General features: G+C 40.9%; 1 protein-coding gene across 1 annotated transcript; it reads left to right on the forward strand.

Moving 5' to 3' along the window:
• Positions 1-212: 212 nt before the first annotated feature.
• On the forward strand, positions 213-2,650 carry gdf3 (growth differentiation factor 3). Its single transcript, XM_034884616.1, has 2 exons — positions 213-598; positions 1,529-2,650. The coding sequence occupies exons 1-2, from the start codon at positions 310-312 to the stop codon at positions 2,380-2,382; spliced, it is 1,143 nt and encodes a 380-aa protein (XP_034740507.1). The 5' UTR covers positions 213-309; the 3' UTR covers positions 2,383-2,650.
• Positions 2,651-11,457: the final 8,807 nt, after the last annotated feature.

Raw genomic sequence — 11,457 nt, forward strand, 5'->3', positions numbered from 1 at the left:
AGCCCTAAAGTATCTTGATTTGATATAGCCTACTTTGGATAAATTCACCTTTTAATCAATTCACCAGCTTTCTATTTCAACTTCTTCGTCTATAACTCAAACTCTTGGGTTTTGTGATGAATCTCCCACTGACACGTTAAAGTCTCCAAGTCTCTTCCCGCCCCGCTCACCTTATCTCTGCCCGCTTCTCATTACCTTGATTATGCAGCTGCACACCGGGAGGTTTCACAGGGTAAAACAAACGCCCCGCTCTCTTTGGGGGAAACGTTACAGGTGAGGTACCAACAGACCTGAGTAGTACAATCAAACATGAGGCCTAACGTGACTCTTCTGCTGCTGCTGGTGGCGTGTTTCATCGGTGTGTGTGCTCTTTCACATGTCGAGGAGATGAGGAGCCAGGAGCGGCTCTTCCTCAGCTCCCTGGGACTCTCCGAGCAGCCCCGGCCCGCGGGGAGCCACCAGCCCCAGCGCCACGTCCCCTCCGCTCTCTGGAGAATGTTCCGGAGGTCAGGCAACATCCAGGCCCGGGAGAGCGAGCCCTGCACGGTGTCTGAGTACGGAGTCCGCGGCAACATCATCCGATACGTGCAGGACCAAGGTAGGTCTTCATATTTAGTGTGTTGACTGGTTGTAAAGGCCAAATGTTTTTAAGTTGTCATGTGAAGTGTAGCTAGATGTTTCCTCACGACCACAACTTAGGCCTAGATGGAGACCGTCAAATGTAAATTCTGCCTTTTAAACTTCCAATTAATTAAAGGCAGAGCTCAAACTTTTTTTTAGATAGCCTGTTTTTAGTAGACTACTTATGTTTCTGAAATAAATTTCTGAAAATCTGCCCGGTGGTAAAGAAAATGAAATTCTTTTAAATAAAATAATAAATTAGTAGTCCTACCCGTGGAGTCGTGGATAGACTTTATAATTATCATATGCATAGCCCTAATATTCCTTTCCATCCGTTTTCAGTCGACTAAGAAGGACATTTTTATCACTGTGAACAGTGGCATATTCCATGTGTTGTGGTTGTGCAAAGTTTTGCACATCTGTGTTTATTAAAAAGCAGGCTCTGCAGAGAGAGAGAGAGAGAGAGAGAGAGAGAGAGAGAGAGAGAGAGAGAGAGAGAGAGAGAGAGAGAGAGAGAGAGAGAGAGAGAGAGAGAGAGAGAGAGAGAGAGAGAGAGAGAGAGAGAGAGAGAGAGAGAGAGAGAGAGAGAGAGAGAGAGAGAGAGAGAGAGAGAGAGAGATCAGAAACAGAAACATGGCAGAGCAATCAGTGACAATGCATTTTTATAAAAATAGACAACAAAAGGCTCGTTATTTTTAGGCCTTGGCCCTAAATCATACTCGTCTTTATAGGTGCTGCTAAACGTGTGTGTGTGAGAGAGAGAGAGAGAGAGAGAGAGAGAAGTAATTGGCCATGACAAATGATTATTCTTTATGATTGAAGTTATCATGCATCCCATCTCGGCTTAAATATAAAACCTAAAAACCCATGCGGTTGAACTGCTCCTCTCCCCGCTGATGTTTTGCAGGCAGGCTGATGTCAGGCTGGAGCAGCAGCTGTCAGGCCTGTCTGGAGAAGCAGCTTTTCTTCAACGTGTCTGTCCTGCAGCCTGTGGAGCTGCTGTCTCTGGCTCAGCTGGAAATCAAGTTCCACTGGAACCTCTTCCAATCTGCAGATTACCTTCACGGGCCCCGGGCCCTCGGCGTTTCTCTGTATAGAGTGCTTCGAGCCACGCTGAGGGGAGCCAATCCCCAGGCCAACCGCAGACTCCTGCTGTCCCAGTCAGTCCAGCTGCAGCCTGAGCCCGCCTCCATCACCATGGACCTCACCTCGTTGGCAGAGAGCTGGCGCAAACCGGGACGCAACTACGGTTTAGTTTTAGAGCTGCTTCTTCACAGCACAGATTCAAAGGAGCTTCTTCCATTTCACCCCGGGAACTCCCTCCCTTTGGAACCAGCCTTCACCCTGCCGCTGATCCAGGCCTCGCTGGTGGTCGTGTCCCTTAATCCCCACCAGTGTAGCTCTAGACAGAGAAGAAGTGCTGTCCACCTCCCGGTGACACCCAGCAACGTGTGCAAGGCCCGCCGCCTCTACATTGACTTTAAAGACGTGGGTTGGCAGGACTGGATCATCGCTCCACAGGGCTACATGGCCAACTACTGCCACGGCGAGTGCCCGTTTCCACTCAGTGAGAGTCTGAATGGCACCAACCACGCCATCCTGCAGACCCTGGTGCACTCCCTGGACCCGCACGGCACGCCCCAGCCCTGCTGCGTCCCCATCCGTCTCTCCCCAATCTCCATGCTCTACTACGACAACAACGACAACGTGGTGCTCCGACATTACCAGGACATGGTGGTGGATGAGTGCGGGTGTCGCTGATGTCTATTGACATGTCTCACTACCATATATCCACCAGTTATTTTTTTTTAAGCTTTTCTTGGTCCAAAGTTAGGATGTCTCAATTTCTTAATGTGACTTACTGCTGTTTTGTCAGATGAGGTATTCAGTGTACAATGTTCTTTGCAGTCAATGATATAGAATTTTAACATTTGTATTCTCACAGAAATGTAGAAATTTTTTAATATGAAGGCTGGTGTTAATAAAAATTGCAATAAAACCACACTGGAGGACTCAATTTAAAATACAAGTTTTCTTTAGTCTTCAGTTTTGGTGGAGATATCTTTACTAATCCACACTTAAGATAAGGGGGCTGAAAATCAAATCCCATGGGGCCCACTGGCCAGGTTATCCTCTCCTATGGGTCCCCTCAGTGGATGATGGGGGGGGGGGAGGGGGATAATCCAGTGTTTGTTTTTGCAAGAATTTTAGAGACCAGTGCTTTGGAACAGCAATCCAGATGTGAGGAATAAATCATGCATTATCTTTAGAGGGTTTGTGCTGACTTTAATGAAAGAAACCCTAAGTTCTGTGTTTTTGTCACTGGGAAGATTGAATATCATCCAATGATTCTTTTAATTTTCATCATTCTTCCCCCCCCAACAATATTAAAGACCCTTGTGAGACTGAAATGTTGATGTCCTATCAGACAGCTAGCTAATCTAAAACTGAGCAACTTGTTTTCTTCTCCTCTCCTTTGTCCCTAATGTACTGCTCTATGTTTAATGCAAGAATGCTGCTTAAATAAGTGGTTACTTTAAAACAAAAGCTGGTAGTTTAAATCACACATTTGAGAAGCTGAAAGCAGAAAATATCAATGTGCGCTTAAATTATTTCGGTTGATCTACTAGTCAATAAATGAACTATTGAAATAATAATTGTATCCCAAAGGTAAAACTTGGAAAAAAAATTCTCTCATTTTAAAGAACTATTATACAGCCTAGTATTTATTTAACATTGGAAATGAAATTACACTCAATGCATTCACTTTGCAATCATATGTTTCTTCTACTATCTTCTGTGATAGTACCGCAACTTCAAAATCAATAGTGATAGAAATATTCAGATCAGCAGAAATTCTCTCTGCCTTTACGTGTCTTTACTGGTTTCCTGTGGTTTCAACGTCTCCCTGACAGGGACCAGCTACTCTCTTATCTACTAAAGGAGAAATGAACTCTTATCTCACCTTCCTGCCTGATAACACCCCCCACCAGCTACCACCTCCCTCACTGTGCCACACAGACCACTGGAGTTGCCTTGACAACAGCTAGTCGCCACAGCAACCGAGAGAGGCTGACAGGTTGTACTAATTAGTAAGAGACAGGGAGACAGAGTTTGGGGTGTGAAGGAGGAGAGAAGAAGAGACCCAGTGAGCAGTTGTTGGCTCCCAGAAGGTTCTCGTAACGTTCCCACTGGGTTATGGTAATGCTAATCTTTTAAAGGTTCCTAGCCTGTCCCTGCCTCATTCCCACGTTATGAGAACATTCTTGAAATGCTCTCAAACAACGTTATTAACCCTTTAAACTTTCAAATTTCACCTTTGAGTTTCACACTTGTTCCAACCTATGCTGTCCATTGTTTCAACACTTACTGACTCAAATACTGATGTAAATATTTAATACCAATTCAGAAAAGTGTGTTTTTATTGCTACAACTATGTCACATGAAAATATTGTAAATGCCCTGAGCATCAATTCATAGAAAAGTCCCTAAAATATTTTAAGGCATTTTTCGGTGTGTTTGGAATCTCGACTAGAAGTAAAGTGAAAATTCTAGTGAAAGATTCCTGGAACCGTATGTGCTTCAGAGGTCAGGAGGTTGAATTAAGAGCTGTTTAATGCACATCTTGTAGACCGGTTCATAAGAAGTCATGCAACAGGAACAGATTTGAAAATGCAATGTTTGTTGATGAAAGTGACTGAAAACATTGGCGCTGGCAGTGTGCAAGAAATAAATACTGTCCTTTGAAGAGTTTCAGAAGTTAACAATGGAGCAGAAAGGTAGAGCTAGAGGGTGCTAGTCCCCTTTCCCTCTTTTCTTTTTTTTAATACACATCCATACCCCAATACATGGATACTTCATTGCACTTTCATAAAGTTGGCAAAATTTGTGTGGCAGAGGCCGTGATACTCTAACTTTTTTTTCCCTAGTATAGTAAAGAAAACACAGGGTCCCTCATTTTCCATAATGGAACCAAAAGGGTCAGCCTGGTGTCCACTGGATGCAGAACAATGGGATTTTGTTTTTTTAAATCTGGGAGCTGCACAGTAAAACCATTGACCACAGATTAATGTAAATCCAGACATCTATAATTCCTAAAAGATGTTAGATCTGAAAGCAAAGGTGATTTTTTTTTTGCATCCCTTCCTGTTTATTACTCTGCCAGTTTTTTCTTCAATCACATAGTTCTCTTATTTTCCTCTGATGTGTAACATAACTGAACTGAAACAGAAGATGAATGAGAGAGAGTGAAGCAGCAGAGGGATAGATGGGAAAAGGAAGAAGCCCCAGGCTGTGCAACAGTACTTCGCTGTCAAAGACAAAGTCATTTCCACTTTAGCCTCTAGGGGAGGGTAACAGTCAGATTCACAGAAGTGTTTTCTTCCTGTCTCCAAAACTAAAACACTCGCCCTCTCTTTCTCCCAAATGAATCTTCACTGAGTTACAGATGAGCCACAGAGTCAAATTATCTTTAAGCTTTACGTCAGTGGTGAAGCCAGGGGACACCCTGAGCTCCTTTAACACTCTCAGAAAATAAGATACAGAGTTCAACCTTTTTTTTATTGGGTCCTTGGGTCTAGGACAAAGTACCCCTTTCTTTTTTCCCCTTGCCAGCAGCGTTGCTCTACGGTCCACCACTTTGGTCCAAAAAATATCAGCTATAAATACGGCAGGATGGACTATTAAGAGATTTAGGACAGACAAGCATGATCCCCAGAGGATGAATCTTACTGACTTTGGTGATCCCCAACAACAAATCACATCTCATTTTAAAACAAACAAAAAATTGTCAGAATTATTTAAAGTGCTCATATTATGCTAATTACCAGGTTCATTGTATTTGTGAACAGTGTTTTCTGTTGGAGATGGTAAGTCCCTTTGTGGTGGACTTTGGGCTTTTGCACTTTGCAATGTTCACAAAAATGACATATAACACAATAAATGAAAGGAATAAAGCATAATATGAGCACTTTTAAAGATGGCGTAAAGCTTCTGAAATGATTCCTGTATTCCTGTATAATATGATCAAGTTGCGTTCTCACAAGCTACTGTCTTGTTACATGCAGTCAACAAAGTGGTTGACTTGGGAATTAGGTGATCAGACTAGGATTACTTCCTAAATTTTGCATTTCCACTGGGTAAAATGCATGTACCGTTCATACCTGTTGACGACAAATGACACAAATGAATACATTTTCACACACTATTAAACAAAAACAAAAAAACAACCTTTTATTGACTGTCGTCGCAACCCGAGTTCAGATGTTATCCGACACAGAGGATAATAGCTTTCCTTCTTTCTTCCTTCCTCTGCAGTTTCTCCAACATGTGCACAGTCAATGAGAAATTAATAATCAATACCAGCCAAGATGGAGCCTGCGGAGCCAGTATGACTAAGCCATCCTGACTATAATTCTGTCTTCAGTCCCTCTATTCATTTGTGTTTTCAAGGGAAGACAAATCATAGTGCTACAGCATACGTTGATATTTTAGAACAGTATTCTTCTAACTTTGTGGCAAAAGTTTGGCGAAGGCCTTGAACACCTTTCTGATAAAATACAACACTGACTGAGTCTCTTTACATCAGTATCGGACCTCACTAATACTCTTGTGTCTGAGCAAATCCCGGCAAGCAGGCTGTAAAATCTGCTTGAAAGCCTAACATCAGAAGAGCGAAGACTGGAGCAGTTTATTGTCTATGTTTTGGAGTGACATGTTTAATAATACTATAGGTGTATTGTTCAATTGTCTGCATATTTCATGTCATGCCGTGTAACATCTTACTTATCTTGTTGTTTAGGTAAAATAATGGAAATACTGCACACGTTTTGAATGTTTAACTTCTGCTTATTTGTGATAACACAGCTTTTTTTTCTAAGTACCTGTACTTCCTTGATTCTTCCCACAGAACAGGATGTGAAGACATCCGATTGTTGAAGCGACTGGGATCGGCTGCTGCCCTGACTCCCCATAGAACCAGGAAACAAGCTTTATGAAAGTACTTCCTCTATTAATAATTCCGTTCCATTACCTCTATCAAGGATGTTATGTTTTTGGCTTGGCTGGTTCGATTGCCACCAGGATTATGGAAAAATTACTGGCTCCATTGTTGTGGGCCAAAGGAGAACCCATTTCATTTAGGAATGGATCCAAATCACGGGGTGAATACACAAATTATCTTTCACTTTTGTTAACATAGCATGGCCTTGGTGTAGGTCTGTGCTCTCTGAAGACATTGTAAGCCAAACTCTATGGTGAAAGGTATTACATTTAACAAAGCAATCGTACAAAGAAAAGAGAAAAAGGGAAAACAAGAAACCATAAAACAACAGTAAAAAGTAACCAGCAATCACTCAAGCACTGTGCATACATTGAATTCTTAGATGTTTTTACTTTTACCGAATATATATATGATTTTAAGCTACTTTACTTCAATTTTACAACACTTCAGAGGTTGCACTTTTTTTTCAACTGCAGATACTTTTAGTTCTGTGAAGGATCTCAATACCTCTGACACTTAGAGACAATATTCTATCAACCAGCAGGGGGCAATGTGGCTTCAGAGCTGACTGGCTGCTCTGTGTGTGTGTGTGTGTGTGTGTGTGTGTGTGTGTGTGTGTGTGTGTGTGTGTGTGTGTGTGTGTGTGTGTGTGTGTGTGTGTGTGTGTGTACACTCTTAGCATGAGGTTGCTGGTTGTAGCAGTGGTAGGTGCTGAGCTGACCACTGCAGAGCCCGTCAGCAGTGAGGATGGGATTTGTGTGTGTGTGTGTGTGTGTGTAGGGCTCATTGTTTAATATCTGATTTTTTTAACATAAAGATTGTCATTCAAAACACAGTCAAACTTTTTATTTGTTCCAGTGACCGCAGTCGCCCCATCCTCACAGACTTGCACTTATGAACGTTATGATTAATGTTTGAAGGTGATGTACAACGATGTATTTATACCAAGAATAGAATAAACAGTATTTTCCAATTAAACCCATGCTATGCACAAAACATTTCCATCTTAAGCTAAAACTCTTCAGTAATGTCAATTATGGCTGAAACGTTTGCAAAAAGATATGAAATTGTAGATCGGGACTTTAATGAAACACTATTTATTCCCATGTAAGCATGGTCTCTTAACATTTTGAAAACAATCATACACAAACATGTAAAAAGATATTTGGGTTTTATGGTCCACATCTACTGTTTTGGTTCACCCTTCACTTCACTGGTCTCATAGGGCTGTTTTTTCACACACGCATGCACCCAAGTAGTTGATTTCATTGAAAAACTCTAAGAACCCACTGTACACTATCTACCCAGACAAACAGATTCAGCAGCTAAAGAGTCATATATTTCCCTCAGGAGGTGGTGGACACCATAAACTGAGCTAAAAGGAGGGAGAAATTTAAACTCAAATTCACTTATTGACCTTAAACACAACTTCAAATAAAGGTAATTTTGCTCAGTGGCATATCAAAAATTGACAGTGTAGTGTACACAGCTTTGTTTCTTTCTTCTACTTTTGCTGCATTTAATCTACAAAGAATCTTTGCAGGTTAAAGAATTCTGACTTAAAAGGCAACAAGCATGAAGGAAACATGGCATCCTGTCATTTTATTCCGCAAGCTGTAGTGGCGATACAAAGTGCAGAGAATCTGACTTTTGGCACGTTTTTGGTGCTTGTTGGGGCTGTAAGATGCTGTTAGAGGCTATTTGATGCACTCAAGTGTTTAATTAAAAACTAAGTTATTATCAGTGGTAATATGTGTCATATCCCAATGTAGAATATAGTGTGTCAGTGTTGTTTTAGCTCTCTGACAGCTTCCATTAGATGTTACCGCACCTTTAATGTGAGTAGATGATCATATGAGTGGCAAAGATGACAGTGAGGCACTTATTCTCTTTCAAACACACACAGACTCATTGTTCCATTGACCTCCATAGTGAGTACAGTAATACCACGTCTGATAGGACAAGCACTCTGACTAATGATCTGTCACCACACACACACACACTCTCTCTCTCTCTCTCTTGGCTCCCATATTACAAATCCTTTTACGTTCAGTGTAACAACAACATGCATTTAGCACACACGCTCTCACACACACACACACACACACACACACACACACACACACACACACACACACACAAACACACACACACACACACACACAAACACACACACACACCAACAGTATATAATCAATGATAATGGAATCACTGTGTATCCTGCCTCGTAACACAAGCCTTTGTGTCATTAACATGTTAACCTACACTTCCGGAATGAAAATGTTTAATGTTTAAGGCGCCAACAAAATTAATGAATTCTTTTGTGACACATTTTCCGTTTGGTCGCGTCCCTCTTTGTCAACCTTTATTCCCTAGGCAGTTGTTTGCAGGACAAGAATATAGGGGAACATTTTGCAGCTGAGGAGCCAGATATTTTTCAGGAGAGGAGAGACAAGTTTGCAGATATGCAAATGAGGATTTTATTGTACAGCACAAAAAAATGTACAGAGTCTTTGGCGATTAGACTCCATTGCTACACGAATATTTTGTATATCTGTATAGGGGTAGAGAACCATCAGACACCCAGATGGAATCTAGACACCTGTGGTGGCGACGAAGGAGCCTGAAGACTTGACCAGAGGAGGCTTCGGTAGATGACTGGAGGAGGAAGGGGAGGTGGGGAGTTGCACACTTTGCCTGCAACGACAGTTGAATAGCAAAGGGAGAAACAGATTTAAAGCAGCATTGTGACTCTATGATTGACCCTTGCAATTTGTGTATGATTCTAATTGGTTAAGCAGGAAAGTGAACCAGCTGATTCCATTTAGGAAGAGAGCAGTGATTAAATTAGGTCTTTCTGAAAGAATTTACACTGAGCTATATTTAAATCAGGAGAGACTAGATGCATGTATGCGACAGTTGTATGCAGCAATAAAGTAAATTTATTAGAATAACAGCTGAATGGATTTAGGAGTGCATTGATTAAAACTTAGGTCTTCCTGAAAGAATTTACGCTGAGCTATATTTCTCAGGAGCTGGTGGAAACCAAAACAGTGCTAAAAAAGAGTAGGTAAGGAGAATATTGGACCTGCAGTCATCAGGTGCACCAAAACAAATGACTCAAAATGAATAGTAATGTTGCTCTGTGTTTGCTGGAAGTTTGGGCATCTATTTTAAAACAATAAAACATAATCGCTATTAATAACTTCAAATATGAGTCAATTGCCACTTAAAAAGGCAGGTAACGTATTTATTACTGTGTGAAACTGATATGTGGTCAGGTCATAGTGTTGGAAAGAATTCGATAAAATTGTTCAGAATTTGATTTGATCTCTCAAACATGGACACAACTTATCAAGTCTTCAGCTCTTTGGTGCATTTGCTCAAGGAGGTCAAGTACATTCACACACCGTTTCTGCTGAGTTGAGTTTTGGATAGTCTCGCACTGCCAGACCTTCCTCCACAGTGCCGCGAAAGAGGGTCTAGCTAGTCCACACATCATTCCGAGATGGGAGAAAAGCGTGCTCTAGTTTATTGGCATTTCTTTAAACCTATCACAATCATCATGGGCGGCGCTAAGCGCCTGACGGAGCCACGGTGCCTCTTCAAAATAACCTTGGGAAGGAACTTGTTTAGGTGGAACATGTGCATGTTCAAAAGTTTAGTCGTGCAACAGAAAACTCAGATTCAACAGCTATTCTAGCAGGCTCTCTGGATTTATCCTACAGATATCTGAGGAGCAGTTATCCATAGTCCTCATAAATCCACTGGTTTCTGGGAACTGGGTGGACCTTGAATGGAATATTTTATTGCCACATTTTAACTGCATGGTACGGCATCGCTTTTACTCAAGTTACCTAGCTTCGTTTTGGTTTTACATTAGCAAAAGTTGTAGATATTAGCTGGTAACTGGATTACAGATAAAAAAAAGAAAAAATGACGCTGTTCACCATGCCGTTTAATTGACTGAAATACAGTAAAGTAACTGTGTCTGAACATAGCCACACTGAGAAATACAGCAAGAGTTTTTGTGGAGCTTATAGTCTTAATTAGCTTTGTATCAATTCATTCCCCAATGGCTGAAATATAACAGACGTTCATCAATATCAAAAAGTTGGGCACTAAAGCTTTAACTTAACATGCTTATTTTAGACACTCATGAGTCCAGAAAATAATCATTTATGTTTACTAATGATTTCATGTAATGATTACTAATGTAAACTCGATTTGTCAACTGCATTAACTTCCAGCTCTGTTTTAATGCAACTTGACCTTTTAAATTTCATCTTAATAGGTGTAAAAACTTAGATGGTTTAAGTCAGTGGGTTTCGCTGCAAATTTCCAGTAAAGTCAACTTATTCCGGATAACAGTGTAGAGGAATTGAACAGAAGGTATTATCCCTTGTGTTGTCCTTCTTGGTCAAAAATGAAAATCAACACAAAGATGACAAATCTCAACATTTTTGATGCTTTTTAAAACATAGTTTTACGCCTTGTTTGATGCTTTTTTCAAAGCTTTATTCTGATGTTTTCCAGGCTTTCAATGCCTTTAGTTGCTTTTCTCAATGTTTTTGGTGTTTTTGTCATTTTAGTCAACATTCTTTGATGTTTTTTTAAAAAAACATTTTAATTGCAAAGAGCACTGCGTTGAACCATGCATGTCATTTCTGGGCAATTTTGTTGAAAGAAACCCACATTTCTGATATACAAAACTTTGAAAAGGGGTCACACTTGACCCGAGGACAACAGGAGGGTTAAATTATACCTGTCTTTGATAGTTTTACCCATTCCTCAGTTATAGTTGCTCCCAGCAGCTTTGTGAATGAGTCTTAAGA

This window comes from Etheostoma cragini, chromosome 11 (assembly GCF_013103735.1).
Source record: "Etheostoma cragini isolate CJK2018 chromosome 11, CSU_Ecrag_1.0, whole genome shotgun sequence".
Lineage (NCBI taxonomy): Eukaryota > Metazoa > Chordata > Actinopteri > Perciformes > Percidae > Etheostoma > Etheostoma cragini.